Raw genomic sequence first — 17,996 nt, 5'->3', positions numbered from 1 at the left:
AGTTGCTAGAAGGCCTAATTGAACCTCATATCATATTTCACAGAAACGCAATACTTTCCTGACATGAGTAGAGGCACCCTGCTGATACTACACATGTGATCTATTCTACATTATACAATACACACATAATCACACCACATAGAAGAACATCCTGTCAGTGGGTTTGCTCATTATTGCATAGTGTTTTGGCAATTAATTCATAATTGTGTGTGCATTTTTCCAAAAGGGGCAACAGTACAGTGTGTATATAAACAGGATGTTTCAGTAATGATCTTTCATACAGTAGTATGTTTAGCTTTTCTAGTTGTCATAAGAAGCACTCTCCCTCTGTTGACACCTTCATTGGTGAACTGGTGAGGTGTTGCTCCCTTCATTGTTTTTTTTGTTTTGTTCTTCAGAGCACACTGATAATGACAGTGTAGAGTACCTCTTGTTAAGTAATGCTCTGTGAGTGTGTTAGTCACAAAGAGAGAGACAAGCATTTTATCCAAGATGGTGTGCAACATGCTGGAAATAAAAATAGTACTTAAAGTGCATGTTACATCTCTCTCTCTCTCTCTCTCTCTCTCTCTCTCTCTCTCTCTCTCTCTCTCTCTCTCTCTCTCTCTCTCTCTCTCTCTCTCTCGTGTATACACACTACATGTTTGTCCTATTTTTCTGATCTTTTAATTCCTAGCGTCTCCTGCACATGTTGATCACATTCAGCCGGCTCACTCTCTTCATTTTGCTTTCTTCTTTTGTATGAGATGCACATTTTCACTCCCCCCTTCTTGACAGTTCAGTCCCGCCTGCTTGCCTGTGAGCTGCAATGGAGCTTTGCTCCAAGTGAAGGGTCTTTGGTTTTTTAAATTTTACCAAAGAAAAAGTGGTCTTTGCTACTTGAGTGTAGTAAAATCAGAGAAGTGTTGCTCTCACTCAGGGATGTTGCTGCTGCTGCTGCTGCTGCTGCTGCTTCAACACCTCCGTCTCCTCTGATGCTGCAGCTCCTTTTCTTTGCTTCTTGTTTCTAATCCTTGAGGAAGATTTAGCAACTATCCTCCAGCTTTCTTCATGCTACTACAACACTGCCATGTTTTTTGCATGCTACTGTGCTCTGAGATCAGACATGCAGGTAAGGGGCTTCCACTGTGTGTGTGTAAGTGTGTGTAAGTGTGTGTGAAGGTGGGTATAGTGGTGGGGAGCATGTGATTCCAGGTGAAGACCAATAAGGGAGCTCAATGTGGGGCTGCAGCACAGATGTATTGGTGGTGTTTTACCTCTTTATTTTTCTTTGTGTGTGCTTTTATCCGCTCTCTTGTTATATAATTATTTCCAAATTGGAAGGCAATGTGAGCACAAATACCTAACTGCAGCATGACTATCCAAGTCATGGTTTCATCATCTCTCCAGACTGCTTTGTTTACTACTAATATTAATGTGATGATGCTGTTTGATCATTTTTTATTCACATTACTACAGTCATTCTTCAAAGGTATCAGTGCATGCAAATCTCTGTCCTGTAGTCACCTCCACCTTTAACCTCAGCTGATACAGGAGTTAATGCAGCTTGCTAAGTAGGCTCAGTGTACGCTTTGATCACTCACTACTGCAAAACCTCAATGGAATTATCTGCTAGCCTAACAACAGCCAATGCATTCCATTATTCCATGATAACATACAGACTATTTACTTCATCAGAGAGAAATGGGTGTGTTATATATGTTTGCATTTATATCAGCACTGGCATGACTCATATCACTGCTTATCCAGCCCTCAAGACAACATCACAATTGACCAGATTTCCATCCTCTGACACAGCACACTGATTAACCAAGCACTTATCTCATGAATTATATGGATGATGAATCCTGATTCTGTGTTCTGAATCAAAGCATCTGCAAATAACAGTTGATGTAAAAAATCTACATGGAGAAAGTAGAATTCCAGTATCACATAAACATGATGTGTATCTACTGAGCAGCTGTGCAGTTACATCTGGAAATGGTCCATCTTTCCCACGTTCTTTACAAACCCATATGCAGTGTTGGGGAACGAAATAACTAATTACAGCTTTATGTTCTGAGAAAAGTAACTGGCTGTTGGTTGGAGTACTTTACTGTTACTAAAAATGAAAACCCCCTTGTGATTCCTCATGTTGTTTTAGTCCAGACCACCTTTAAATATAATGAGTGTACCATCATCACACAGCCAAGTCTGGCCCATCATCTGTAAATCTTTACACTAATAGCAGGAATGACAGATACAGTGTCACATTTACAGCTCTTTATTGGACTAAAGTGACTTCTCAAACATATGCACACATATAAACTACATCCAGGCTTTTAAACACATCTACATCACTGCAACTAGCTGAGGCGCTGTCAGAGCCAAACTGGATTTAATACTGTATTACTGTAGATTCATTTTCGCTACAATATCTTGTAACAATTACTTTGAATAATCTTATTGTCATCATGTATGAAAACCATTACCTGACACCTCTGGAGCTCTCCTAAATATAGACATAGATACAGAGATATGAGTCATTTTAAGAAAGTTGTTGAAACACTTTTACTCCTGGTCATAAAATTAGGACCTACTGTAATATTCATCAATCAGTAAGGGCTGATTTCCTACTTACTAGATATGCTTGATAAACACAGGAGCTGCTGTGGTGTTTGAGGACTGTTGTGTTTGTAATAGGATCATGGATAAGTGAAATAAGTTATTATAGTGCTTAAATATTAAAAAGCAGTACTGAGCCGATACTGGATTTTTGGGGCTGATACAGATACTGATATTAAGGCGTAAAAAAATCTGATATCGATTTGTCAGCCGATACTTTTATATATAAAGATTATATACATAAACATACATTGTTTGCATTTATTCCTTAAATGTGGTTATCATCACTTGTGACAAACATATGTAATGAAGGCATGACATTTCACAGTTTGATAATAATAAAGGTTATTGTATAAAATGACAGTGTATTGAAACAGTAAACTACACTGGAAATTTTGTCATTATGAATGCATGACAAAACAACAACATGTACATATTTAACTTGATTTAAGAAAAATGCAGCGGTACATATCAGACAACTTTATACTGATACCAATATATCTGTGATAAGTCAGTATCGGCCGATAATATCAGTTGACCAATATATCAGTTGGGCTTTGGAAGCGGTAATGACATTAATAAAGGGTTGGGTTCCAATAGCTGATTCTATTTCACATTTGGTTCCAATCTACCTAACTGGATTTATTAAGGTTGGATGCTAATGGATCTCATATCAAACCTTTCAGCTCTACTCACTCTTTATTAGCAAAGATCAACATGCAAAACAGTCAAATAGCAGTGGCCTTGTTTTTATCTGACTGTGACCATCACTGTTAAAATGACAGACATACAGAAGCAGATGAGGTCATTAATGCTAATCATGTAACTGAAATGAAACGGTAAACCCTTATAAGATTCAATAAGGAATTTCAAAGGATTTGGATTAGATAACTAAATTTGATACTGGGTTTGAATTTGATCAAACACTGAGCCTCATCTCTACATTTACATGGTGCACTGGTGCTGATGTTTGAAGCAGACTGGTGTCGTTACTTTCCTGACAGCCCAGCAGGACCTGACAAATACAAGTATCAGTGCAGACCTTGAACCTAATTTGGTTTCATGCTGCAATGATGGGTGATGAATCATCACATTTAACAAGTTCTCCCTTCCTTTTTCCTTTGTTGTCTCCCTCCCTTCTCAGCAGAGGGGCTAGACTCAGCAATGTTCCCATTCCTATTCCCTGCCTCCCTGTTCTGCTCCTAAACTGTTCCTCCATAAGTTTTCTCTGTGATCAATAATTGATTGATCCATTGGTGCTGTTTTGAACTGATATCTGCTCAGAACAGCATGAATCAGTCATTTCATTCAAGATACAGATGTGATTCATTAGCTGGGATAGTTGTCTTACTGTAATTCATTTTTCCCTCTCAGTAGTATTTGATCTGCAGTTAAAAGCCAGTCAGTCACACCATATAATATATGAGTTCATTCAAAGACCCTTACATCTGAGACACTTACTGTAAATAAACACTGTAGTAACATTTCACATCTGTGCATGAAGCGTGGGATGCATTAAGGTTAGTATGTAGACTACTAAATATATTCAGGGTACCACTTTGAACAGTGGAATTGAGAGAATATGAGATATTTTGACAGATAAAGTGCTGACAGCTTGTGAGTCCAGCCTGTTACACTGATGATAGTAACTAGTGATGAAATGCTTACTGGTTTCAGGATAAACCACAGCAAAATGTCCAATGGTTAGTATAACTGTTTCAAATTTGAATAAGCATTAAAACAGTGTTTGACTACTGTGCTTTGAAAATCTCATGGTAATTACTGTCCAGCATGAGACAAAGTGCAGGCAGGCGGCTGCAGCATGCAAAGTGGGTCTGTTATGTGGCAGTGAAGACCTGATGGAAGGCAGCCCTTTAAAGAGGAGTATAGATTAGTTCATGCTTATTCATGCTTTCTGCATACAGCATCTGTGGACAGCTGTGACATTTCACATTACATATGTTCCCGCTAGTAAACAGTGTTGCAGGGTGATAACTTCCCAGAAATGTGACTATTACAAACTGCTACAGAGGGTTTTTCTGATCAGCTTTGCTGGATGTATTTCATTGTCCCAATGGTACTTTAAACCACAAATCAACACCAACACAGCCCCTTGTATTGTTTTACACAGGTCTGTTACAGTCATGTTGCTTAACAACAAGAACAAGTCTAAAAATGGAACGCAATAGTTTAATGAGAGCAGAAACACAGTAATTACACACAATAGAGCAGAGGTATTCAATTAAAATTGACTGAGGTCCTATTTGTGAAAATGTCCTCAAGTGAAGGGCCAGAACATCATAATGCCTGAGTTACTGTATTGCATTGTAGTTCCATCAGCATCTGTGTCTAGTGGCTAGATTATAAACTGTCAAATAAATACAGTACAATGAATTTATTAGTATTACACTCTACTTGTGGGGTGAAATGAAATAGAATAAAAAAGAAATAAGATACATTTTCTTTTCTCATATCAAATAAAGATGGCATTTCTAAAATAAAGTGTATTACAGAAAGCTTTTGATTGTGCTTCTTAAATAAAGTGTTTAGTTTTAGCTCTTCTCTGCCTCCTCTCTGTCTCTCCTCTTTTCTCTGTGTGTATGTCACTGAGAGTCCAGTGTCTCTGCATGTCCAAATGCACAGATTTAATTGGCTGATTAGCGTCACATGAGCAGATTATCTATGCACAGTGGTCTGTGAGTTTCCGAGGGCCGCTCCACTTTTACCGTAATAGCTGGAGAAGCTGCACCCGTTAAAATAGAAACACTCAGACAAAATGTAACAATCCTCAATATTTCATCAGTTACAGGTTTGGGTCTGGAGCATGGTCCACCTATTAATGACCTCTGCAATAGCATTCCTGCCTGCAGTGCAAAGTGCAGTTAACTCTCATGGCCACAGGGTGTCATCTTAATGCACATTAGATATGGTTTTTATATGTTTACATAAGTTATTGACAGTGTTATTTGTGCATAGTGTTGCTGATTTTACTTTTGGTTTTCAATATAAAACTTGTTGAAATGATTACTTTTCAAACATTTTCATCACATTTTATCAATACCGCAATAATATTAATAACTGTCATCCGTTTCACCTCTAGTAGTAGTGATGCTTTTTAGTCCATTCAGACAGTAATCAGGACTTGACACAGTTTCAACTGCCAAAGAATCCAATTCTTTCTTTTTGGAGAGGTTTAGTGTGGAGGGATTGCTGCACAGTTGGACGGATCAGCTGTTATGTATTTCAACTCTTGTATGGCCAGACTGCAGGGCTCAGAGTCAACACAGTGATGCAAATACCCTCGCCAAGTAATGCATAAGTAGCAAAAACGCAGCTCCATAGCTAACATCACAGTAATCTTTAGGAGGAATTATTCCTCACTATAATACACATGTCAGAGTCACTGCAGGCAGGAGGGCTTTGATGTACTATATAAATACTGCGTGTCTGCTTTTCATTCCATTTTAATAGATGAAAAATAAACACTGCTGCATTCATATTCAAACTGTGCTGAACCAACACAATCTGAATATTTAGTAAATGAACATATAGCTAAATGTATTTAAAGGCAAACATAATACAACCCGGGTTACATATTGACTCTGACAATGCCAACATAACATGGTGTTCTCTACACCCAGCCAGCATGTCCATGTGGGCCCCACATGGGTTAAATGGGCTACATGGGTACTGAGTGGGCATGAGCTTGAACTGGGTAAATTTAGCAAGTCCCACATGGTTTCAGTAACATGGGCCCCACATGTGAAGCCCAGGTGGGCTGGCTAAATCTAAACCTGAAACCCAGTCAGAAGCCTTGAAGCCCCATATGGGCAAACACAGGTGGGGCCACCATGGAAACTGTGGGACATGCAAACCCACTTGGGACCCATATTTGCAGCCTAAATATCACCCTTATCGGGCCCACATGGACATGCTAGCTGGGCTGTAGGATCTACTTGTTGGAACTGAATCATAATTAAGATATTTATGGTTATGTTTAGGCAATTCACAGCACTTTGTTGGGGATGAACATTTTACAGTAATGATAACATGTGGTTCAGCTGAAACAACAAAACTTTGTTTTGCTGAATTGGATCTTGTGCACTGACACAGCATTGTTGAGTTGAAATATGTATCCACATAGCAACTCCCTCTCGGCTACCATTAGAGTCCCAAATTCTCCCTGGTTTTAATTTTTAATTGCTACTTGATAGTTTCATTGGCCTGGCAGCAGTTTGATTCAACAGCAGAACTTTACAAAAGTGAGAAAGGGTCTTTTAATGAATGTGCAGGTTTAAGAAACACAATCCATATACAAACAGATGTTTCACCACATGTTTATTTTCACCAAACCTTTTACCCCACACTCTTATCTTGCTAGACCAGAAGCTCAGGGGAAGTGTGGTTTCTGAGTCTGTGGTGGGACAGTAACTCTGTCTCTGAGCATCTGTGTCCTCTGGTTTTCTTTTTCTTTTTTACAAGAGACAGAGACAAGAGAAACACAAGCTGCTGTCTGGGAAAGTCCTTTATTGCATGGTTCTCCTCACAGTATTGGGTTCATTAGGAACTGACTAACTGTTACCAGTTACTCTGCCAAGCATTCTCATTGTTCGGGTGTAAGCCACAAACCCCAAAATGCCACATCTCCCTGCAGAGGCCCCCTACTCTAAACTAAAACTGTGATTAAACCATATACATGATTGGATTTGGCCAATACTAACATTTAACAACCAAAGTATAGTCTCACTTCCTTTTATTGAGTTCACTGGGGTATTCCAACATTCTCAACACAGCTCAGACAGTGTTCAGATATTATTGATTGACTAACTTTCATTTCAGTTCTGCTATTATTTTTTATGTGCAGAGTATGAAATCATTTTTATAAAATAACATCATACTAAAATCAGTAGTAGTATAGTGAAGCTGAGGATGCTTCATTTTTATTGACACTGTGTGAGATTGGTGTTGTAATCTTTCAGACTGTAGTTTGTGTAGGTGTTATATTGGACTGTTGTATTGTAATATGTGTATTATTTTCTTCCACCTCTCTGATCCTAAATATAAAGGCGGATGACAAAAATATTAGGTGCAGCTATTACCGTCTCCACCCCCGTAAATGTCTGTAGCTGTCAGTAAACAGGCCTGTTTAGTAGTAACAGCAGCAGGGAAGTACACTACAGTGGGAAACACCCCCAAATGTTTTCTTTTATATGCTGATGAATTCCACACTCATCCCCTGTTGAGTAGTTACAACACAAGGCTGCACATGTTTGTACAGACATGCTGTGCTACTGTTAAACTAACGTTGCTTTGATGAATTAAACAAATGTCCTCATTCTCTGGAAAAAGATGAATTACATTATTAAAGGTACATTTTACTCTTTGAAAATGTGTCTGTGGATTCATGATGAATATGGTGGCTGATGTTTTCCTCAGCAGTAGAACAGTTCTTATTATCTGCTGCTCTTTTTCTTGTGAGTGGTGTCTTTTAATTTAACATACTACAACTGTATGAAGAGTCTTCAGAAAAACATGATTTCCCCTTGAAACCATCGCTTATATGGATGCTAATTTATTTTAATCATATTCTCTTTGTGTTGGTGTTATTTGAAGATATTAATAGAGATATTACTGGAAATACAAATTAAAGTTAGCATGCCTCACATCTACAGTTTTTTAATTGCTAAACTTACACAGCTGCACTGTAAAACAAATCCTGTTGTTTTTAGGGGAAAGAAACTGGCGGCAGTGTTTGCTAGAATAATTCAGTAAAAAAAATACAGCCAAACTGTCATTATCTTTATAGAACAACATAATAAGACATTATAAGTCATTTAACCAATTTAACCAAATTCCCCTCAAATGTACCTGACAAATAATTATATTATTTTAACACTATCAAGTTGTCATTTAAACTGCATTGTATTATGTTTTTATGCATTTAAACTACAGAAAGTATATATTCTTTATTTAAAATTAACAGTTATGTTTGGTTTAGTATTTTACAAAATATTTTAAAATAAACAATATTCCATTGTGTTTCCATTTACAGTTTTTTGATGTCTAGATTTTATAGCATTTCAATATTATTTCTACAGACATTCACTGCTGTTAGTGAACCATGGGTAGTTCAGGAGCCTGGGAGAGTGGAGCACTCCAAGCAAATACACACAGGCACCTCATGTTTAGAAAGCTCCAAATATGTTTAGTCATTGAGTTTAAAGATGAGTCACTGTTGTTGAGGTTATTTAGTGAGAAGAGTCTAGAAGATACTAGTGATTACATCATTGAGTCACAATAGTCTGTGTTATTTTATGTATACTTGACAGTCACTGTATTTACTGTTTTCACCTCTCAGCAAATATCAGTTTGAATTGTGTGTGTGTGTGTGTGTGTGTGTGTGTGTGTGTTTCCTGCAGTGTAAAATGTGGTCTCAAGTTAAAAAACCATGTCTTACACTATTTTCCCTCTGTGCTTACCGTGTTGTCAAAATCTGAAGAAGGTTGCCTTGGGTACAGTAGTTCTCTGCATGAGCTCTGTGTTTACAAAGCGAAGAAGAACACAGAAACATTTGGGGCTCAGCTGGGATGAAATGTTTACTGGCTGCTTTCATACGCTGTAGTTGATGTTTCACCACTCTCACATTTGTAGAATTCCCTTTATGATTCATTCAAAGTCACTCACATAAGACAAGTGTTGTGTTATGTGCCACTTTTACTTATTTGTTATTATTATCATAATTATTTCATGTTTAATCATTTTAAATTGCTGTGATTGCTGGAAGGTACTAAAGATCTTAGTGGTACAGAGATATATTGTCAGTAATAATAGTAGTATAGAATAGAATAGTCTTTATTGTCATTGTCAGGACAAAAACATTTTGTTGGAGCAGTCCTCCAGCTGCCTTGTAAATATGAATATAAATATAAGAATATAAAAGAAAACAATTAACAATATATACAAATAGGGCACAATCAACAATAATTAAAACGTGTGCAAAAAATCCTTAAGGGGGCCAGTAGTGCAATGTGTGTGTGTGTAAGTGTGTGTTTATGTGTATAGTAGTAAGATAAGATAAGAGGTACTTTATTAATCCCCAAGAGGGGAAATTGAATGTCACCCTAATACAAGACAGCCAACATACAGACTCCGGTACTACAAGATAAGTGCAAGGTACAACTTCAGCATCAAATCAATCAAACAATCAACAGCAATGTTCATTATGAACACCTCGCTGCACCAGATATACTGTACAAGGCCTTCTAAATCTATCTGCAGAGCACCTTGGCATCACTAGTCTGACACTGGGTGGTCCTCATTATGCACCTCTAGTGAGTCAGGAGGAATCACTACTGCGTCACAGGATCCAAACTAAAGTCATTTTTTAAATATAATAAGAACATTACAATACAGAGATAACATTTACTTCAATAACAGTGGAAGGAGGGTTAGGGTTATCTAGATTTTTGCAGTGAGAAAAAGAAGAATCTGTTCTTAAAGTATTAAGTTTGTCTTCACTGTACAGAAAAAGTCAAATATTTCAACTTTTTCTGGCAGGTTTAATATGCAAGCACAGCAGCTGGGATTTATATGACAGTTCTCCTCCTAGAAACAATGAACATCATCCACTCACTCACACACTGAATGCAGCATTAGGTTATGCTTCTTTTTTTTCTTTCTTTCTTTTTTTTTTTTTAACCAGACTGATACAATTAAGCAGAAAATACAGCAGCTGAACTGATGCCTTTGTACCACATTTACCTTGTACTCCTTCCATTCATAAACACAACATATACATGCTTTGTTCCCACAGAAACTCTTCAAACTTCTGCTCAGTCCCTGGTCAGAGTACTTCTTTGTGTGTGTGTGTGTGTGTGTGTGTGTGTGTGTGTGTGTGTGTGTGTGTGTGTGTGTGTGTGTGTGTGTGTGTGTGTGTGTGTGTGTGTGTGTGTGTGTCACCTCTTTCAGTGTCCGTGCTGCAGCAGAGTTAGTCCAGTGTGTGGTTCCCTCCTGGCTGAGCTCCCTACAGTGGGGCGGGGTGTGGGAGGGAACTTGTTTGCCGCAGTTGCCGATGCAGCGATGGGGAAGCAATTCATTGCTGTCCCACAACACACACGCGCGCACTCACACACACACACACACACACGCGCGCACTCTCACACACACACACACACACACATACACATACACATACACACACACACACATGCGCGCGCACACTGGCACAATGTGCAGCCGGTCTGAGTGCTGCCAGAGAGCAGGCTGTAGTTTCAAGAGAGCACTTCCCAGCTAGGGAGATAGCAGGTTGAATCTCCAGATACACACACACACACACATACACACACACAGTGTCACATAGGCACAGGCATGCAGGAAGAGAAGAAAGAGAGCGAAGAGGTAAGAAAGACATTCACACTTTAGAATTTACAAGTGATAAGTAAGTGAGAGGGAGAAACTCCTGCAACTGTGTGTGTGTGTGTGTGTGTGTGTGTGTGTGTGTGTGTGTGTGTGTGTGTGTGTGTGTGTGCGCGCATTTGCTGCCAGCTCAGTCTGCAGTCTTGGGTGGTAAGGAGTCTGAACTCTGTAGCAGAAAACTGCAGCAAAAGAAGTGTGTTTTCCTCCCAGCTGCTTGTTAAGCTGTCCAGCCTGCCTCTGTGTCACTGTCTCACACAGTGTGAGGCTCAGCTGTACCATCTCACTCATATATATGTAGATCAGTGCAGAGGAGCTATAGCTTTGTTACTGTGCTAAAATCTGAATTTCACTCATGCAGTTCAGTAGAAGCAGGAGATTTGACATCCTCTAAATACACAACATAAAGCTGATGTTAATGATTGTGCTGATATTATGATAAGGAGAAAATACATAAACATTAGATGGATTGTCAAATGTTTTCTTTCCTTCATTTCATACTATTGTTAATCAAATAGAGTATGTTAGTGGGGGTGTCACACATTGTACACTCTAGTAATATAGCATATATAGTTTTGTAGAGCATATGTAGTTTTTTTTTTGTATTTTTGAGAAGAGAAATGATCAGGTGATTACATTTTTGTATTATATCTTATTTGTGAATTTTTTATATAACACAAAAATTAACAAATGATAAAGAATGTTGAAATGTCTAATTGAGACAGTAACTGGTTGTTGCTCTGTAGTAATGTTCTACATGTTAGATCAGGTAATGGCTCCAGCTTGTGTAGTGTTGTCATGTGTGGTTACTTTGATAGAAACTTTTTTCCTACTCATACTGACTGGAAGTGTGTGGCAGTGCTACACCTTTAACCTTTAACCCACTGTCCAGTCACATCTGACCCTTTTTTACATTTTAAAGCTGTAAAAACACCATGTATACATTTCCTCTAGGTTGGACTTTTCCTAATGTGACCGCTAATACACAAAGATGGAAATAAAATGCATGCTTTTTGTTTATTTTTGTGCAGCTGATACACATTTTTTGTGTATAAAAATGTCAGAATCAGAAAATTCATATTCTATAAAATATCCTCTTAGACCATAAAATATTTTTCTTTTTTTTCTATTAATAAATACTGTAGAATACACTCTTCATTAAGGATTAATCAAACATTTATTAATGGATTTATGAATGTGAATTGGTGTAGAGACTAAATATGACAGTATGTAAGGGTTAAAGGAATCTTCTGCTTTATTACAACTTGGATCTAATTTTTATACCCGGCAAGTTAACAGCTGACCTGAATGTGGTGACATCAGTATAAAGCAGTCAGACAGGTGAGGAAACAGAACAGTACAATGATTACGCAGCCTGCCCATCAGGAACATCCATCACAGTTTTTACAGAATGACTGCCTGCTTCAACTTTGACCTGCTGTGCTTGCTGTATTGTGTTTTCCTAAACAATTGAGTCATTTTTGGCCCGCTCACTATTCAGTATTATCTCCCTGCAATGTGAAGGTTTGGATCATCTGGATAATCTGTTGGCTTGTGTTCAACCTGACTGACTGCACATGTTTCTTCCTCCATCAGGCTTTGTTGTAGCATTGTTGTTTATTATATAGACTATAGAAATAATGGCCAAAAGCTGGTGAATTTGATGGTGAAGTTGGACATAATATTTTATGTTTGGATGGCAGTTGTACTGTAATTGATTGTTTTTGCTTGTGTTTCATCTCTAGATGTGTTGATGTGTGTAGTTCTTTTTGCTACAAAACATCAGTCCCTCAGTATCTGATGTCAGCAGCATCATGTGCTTTTTTCCTTTGCTGCATAAAGTCTGAGCTCAGCATAATAAAATACATGTGTGTTGATCCAGTGAAGCGTCTGACAGGCTGATGAGCTGTCACTCACAGGCAGAGGAGGATGTGTGTATGGGCTCAGGTGTGTGTTTCATCCTTGTTCAGTGGAGAACATCAGGAAGTGTTTAGTTTAGTTTTTCTAGTCCTTAAGACTTGGTCCATTATAGCTGCTATTCTGCCTTTCACTGTGTATGCACTCTTCACAGTAAACTTTCATTATAACAAAACACTGTCTGGAGATGATTTTATCTTTACAAATCACAATCATTTAGTCTGTTTGAATGTTAACTGGAGCTGTCTGCTTTGTGCTCAGGAACTGTTTGTGATAAACATGTTGACTCCTCTTGTTTTTGTCCCTCTGCCTCCCTTTCTGAGAGCGGCCTCTACACCATTCATGCTTTCTCTCACTGTCCTCCTCTCTGGCCGCCTCTCTGTCTTCCCTCTCTCTCCCCCTCCTCTCTGTTCTTTCTCTTGTCAGAATGCAGGTATTGTTCAGAGGGAACCCCCCACCCCCCCCACCCCTTGTTTTTTTGTTTTTTTAACTGGACTTAGAGGAATCGAAGAGGTAGAACTGTAATAGAGGAGAGAGATAAGAAGGGAAGGAGAAAGAAACCATTCCCCAACCTTTTAACCAGCTTTGTGTTTCAACCAGTAAGCATAAGAAGGAATCAAAGGTACATGGACTCAATGTGGATTAACTAAACAATCTACAGCTGCTATTTAAAGTCTGTGTAAAGTAAGAATAAATATGTGTTCTGAGTTTGACATACCACAGAAAAGTGTGTTGTTGCAAAATTTGAATGAGCAAACAAATCGCCAAATATATGAAATTAGGCTTCAAAGTTATGAAAAAATCAGTCTCTTTCTCTGCTACCAAACGCTGTGGGAGTGCCCTCCGAATCTGCTGAAACCCCGCCCCCTACCAAGTGTCATCTGTCAATCAAAGTCATCACCTCTACCCGAAACATGGACGCTATGTTTGAGAGCTTTCTGCTGACTCAGCTGCTAGCTCGGTGGCTAACTCGGCTGCTAGCTTGGCGGCTAATTGGGCTACTAGCTCAGCTAACTGGCTAACTGTAGACTGTAGTAGTAGTAGTGTGTGCAGAATGTATTTATACCTCTACAGCAGCAGGGGCGGGTTTATGCTCACTAAATCCTGAACACAGAAATGTTGAAACACAGTTTGTGAAGCCTAGCTCCACAATTCAAATCTAAATGGTTGAAATGTTTTTTACACCTTTTTTATTAATACATTTATGACCTATTTAATGTGTTTCGAAGAAAAAGTCTGAATTCAATTTACACGGTCTTTAAAGACCTCCAAGATTTATTTTCTCATGTGTTCATTTTAATAGTTGTTCATTTATAGTATTGTGTGTAGTTTTGTTATATTGCAACATAATGAACCTCCTACATCTCCCATCCAGCACAGTGACATAAGAGAGCACATTATATAGCCTTTTAATAAGTGAAGGTTTGTTCCTGCAGTATTAATTAATGGGCTTGGAGCTGATTGGCCACAGACAGGATGTAAGAAAAAACAGCCTTTGCAATTGCTTCCTGCTAGTCTCCATGCAGATCTCAGTCTACATCATCAACTGTATTTAAATGATAGAACACAGCCTTCAACTCATCTTTATAAGAACAAAAAGTCTTAACATTTTAATTTAGTTTGCTGAAAAAAAGAAGCCTTAGAAGGTATTAAAAAATCTCAACTTATATTAATAAAAGTCTAATTTTGTCTTACCTTCTGCATTGTAATGTTGCTCTCTAAAGAAAAAGCAGCTAACTTTTATGAAGCTTGTTAATAACCTCTGTTATCATTAAGATCAGGTGTATCATTAGCTGCTTGTACAGGCACAGGTTATGCCTTCAGTATTGTAATGCTGCTGCTGCTGCTGCTGCTGCTGCTGCTGCTGCTGCGTCTGTGTGTGTGTGTGTGTGTGTGTGTGTGTGTGTGTGTGTGTGTGTGTGTGTGTGTGTGTGTGTGTGTGTGTGTCTCCACTGGCTTCTCTTCACTGCTCATATTAAGTTCAAGTCACTGATGCTGGCCTGTAGAGTCGCCACTAGCACAGCTCCTACCTCACCCTCATTCACACATTCTCATTCACTACTATCAGCCAATGAACTATGACTTGTCCAGCTGTCACTGTGCTGCAGGGAATCTCAGTCCAGACTCTCCTCTTGAGTTACCAACTGAAATAATTCAACAGATTCTCTCTGTGACTGCATTAATGACTAATGTAGCTCTTCAGAAAGCCTCGACTCACTCACCTAACTGTCCATCTTCCTCTCTCTGAATGCTCCCTCTCATCTCCTGCAGTATGTGTTCATTGTGTCTGATAGAATTTAAAACAGAGCTGTGGCTTCATTGATCTGCTGTGGCTTGGGTTGCAAGTATCTGCTAAATAGATTCATCTAAATGATATGTTGTCCTTTAATATGAACTTTTTGTCATCATTCATCCATACAGGTGAATTGGTTGTTGCAGATGTTTGTTCACATCTGCAACATCTGTCCCGGTGTTTGTTTATCTATTCATACCCTTCAGATCTCTGTACTATTATGTTTCAATGCTGTTACATGGTCTTATTTCATGAGGGTAATTCATTGGGTTTACATACAGATGTCTAAATATATATTGTGATTTTAAGAGTATGATTCTTACAATGATTATGACAATACAGCAACGTCAGTACTAATACCACAGGGTCATGGTTTAAATATGACACAATAGACTGCCAGTTAATATGCAGTTCCCAGAAACTGCTGCATTCTCCCTCTTCTTAAAATCTGCTGTTGAAATGAACTGTTGAACTATTAAGCAGTGTGTGCTTTCACATCACACAGGCAGCAGGCCCCACATACTGCAAATGTAACCCCTAGTTAGTAATGGTAATGGTGGACAATAGAAGCTGGGCACATTCCTGATGTGATGTCATTGGAAGAAAGCTCACATATATCTGACCTGACACTAAATAATACACAAGTAGCTGATAAGAAAACTAACAGGAACGCCTCACATCAGCCAAAGTTCACTGTCCAGTGTACATCTAGTTAAATCCATAGATTTTTAAACATGTTTTTATTGAACTTTTTATATTGACTTTAAACATGAACATTTTAATAAATGAAATGAATACATTATCCCCAAAAGTCAATAGAACAATTAATAAATTAATAAATAAATGATAAAAAATAGATAATTGAACAAATGAATAACAAAAATAAAACAAATAAGAAATATATTAAATAAATGAATGAATGAATAAATAAATAAGTAAATAAGAAAAGTTTCAAATGAATCACAATTCTAAATCATTACAGTCAGTCCTCCTGAATGTGACTGCTGTCATTTCAGAGAGTGTTCAGTGTATAGACAGACTGTCCTTTTTTCATACTTTTAACTGTTATATGGAACATTTCTGTGCACTCCCACCTCTAAGTAAACAGCTCTCCTCTCCTGATTCATGTAGCATTCATTCATCATGTTTTAAACTGTAAAAATGAAAATATTCTGCATCACAACCATGGAGAGAGTAAATCAGCTTAGATACCAACTGACTAATAGCATAAGTGCCTTTGTAATGCCATAGCATGGTGTGGCACCTTAATTCCCTTTGTACAGCATGTACAAGCCCAGAGGACAAGATGTATTTCATCAGTGTGACACACAGTGTGACAGAACATGGCTTACTTGTGTTGCAACATAACCACAGTGTTGATATTCCTCTTGAATGGACATATTTGTAATTGGATCATTAAGTTAGTGTGGGAGAAGTGCTGTGTGTAAACATCATCCATCAGCTTCAGTGTGGCTTCACTTTGCTGTTTGATTCCACATGCTGTTTGTCACTGAGTCATGAGCTCTGTGCCGGTTTCATCTGGAAATGTGCATCTGAGATATGAAAATGTAAAATGTGATGGAGAGCTCAATATTCAAATAGGGATGACAAAATATTATGCACATATATTTGCAATGTAGACACATCATGGTGGCTGTGAGTCTGCTTGGCTCATGTGTTATGTTCCTGCACAAACATCAGTGTAGTAGAAGAGATTGTGTACCTGATGGCTAAAGCATTAAACCTCTCAGTTGTCAGGACACACAGGTGCATTAGAAGGTGTATTGTGACCAACTTAGTGATAAGAATCTCTTTGTGTGCTGGGTAATCAGATCTTCAGAGTACTTACTTTCACATTGCTTGAGATGCAGCCAAGATATTAACCTGCAAACCAGCTCAGAGGCAAACACGTGAAGAAGAGTTTCAGATTAAAATGCTTACCTTCGGCAAAAAGCCACGGAGTCATTGGACACACACACACACACACACACACACACACACACACACACACACACACACACACACACACACACACACACACACACAGAGCTGAATTGGGGTTGACAGGCTTGAGGGTGGAGAATGAAATTTGCTCTGCTTTTGTCCCTGTAAGAGGAGAAGTGCCCTGTTGCTTGTTACCTTACCAAGGAGAGGGGTGAAATCTCATTGCCTACAGTCATGCTGCCAACATGGCTGCCCCACTTCCACATGTGAATGACTGCTCACAGATATCTGATGAATTGAGTAGAAAGGTTTCCCAGAGGTTCTCTGGTTAATTAATTCTGCCTGACCTCAGTCACTGTTTATTAGACTGGGCTGAAATGAAGTTTTTAGTTACTGCTGGCTTTCTGTTCCAGATAGATGATACTGTAGCAGTGGAGCATTGTATTATCCTCAGTGTTACAGTTCCATCTAGTGGTTCATTTCTAATAACGCTGCACACTTTTGAGTTATTGTGGACAATCAGGATGCAACAATGTCATAGAGTCCTCATCTACTGCACAACTTCTCAATAACTTTTAATGAGCTCATCCTCTGCATCCTCTGCAGGCTGAGGACTGATGAATAGTCATGAGGTAGAAACTGCTGTAGCAAGGTAACATGTTAGTTTGTATTGAGCCAGTATGAGACACAGCATGTCTTTACAGCACTGTACCTTGACTGCAGTGAATTTCCTCAGTTATGCATCGTGTCTGGAATATTCAGCTCATGCAGCAGACAGTAGAGCATCAGATATCACATGTGTTCAACTGTCCACACACACATCTAA

General features: G+C 38.5%; 1 protein-coding gene across 1 annotated transcript in view; it reads left to right on the top strand.

Annotated features, from left to right (window-relative positions):
* The window catches only part of dlg2 (discs, large homolog 2 (Drosophila)), a 199,361-nt gene that overhangs the window by 65,714 nt on the left and 115,651 nt on the right, over positions 1–17,996 (top strand). Inside the window, exons 4-6 of the mRNA XM_053332042.1 lie at positions 2,193–2,207; positions 4,043–4,066; positions 9,256–9,279. Coding sequence (XP_053188017.1) covers positions 2,193–2,207; positions 4,043–4,066; positions 9,256–9,279 — 63 coding nt within the window. The remainder of the gene's footprint in view (positions 1–2,192; positions 2,208–4,042; positions 4,067–9,255; positions 9,280–17,996) is intronic.

This window comes from Scomber japonicus, chromosome 13 (assembly GCF_027409825.1).
Source record: "Scomber japonicus isolate fScoJap1 chromosome 13, fScoJap1.pri, whole genome shotgun sequence".
Taxonomy (NCBI): Eukaryota; Metazoa; Chordata; class Actinopteri; order Scombriformes; family Scombridae; genus Scomber; species Scomber japonicus.
The sequence above is the reverse complement of the archived record's forward strand: the minus strand, read 5'-3'. Positions and strand labels throughout refer to the sequence as shown.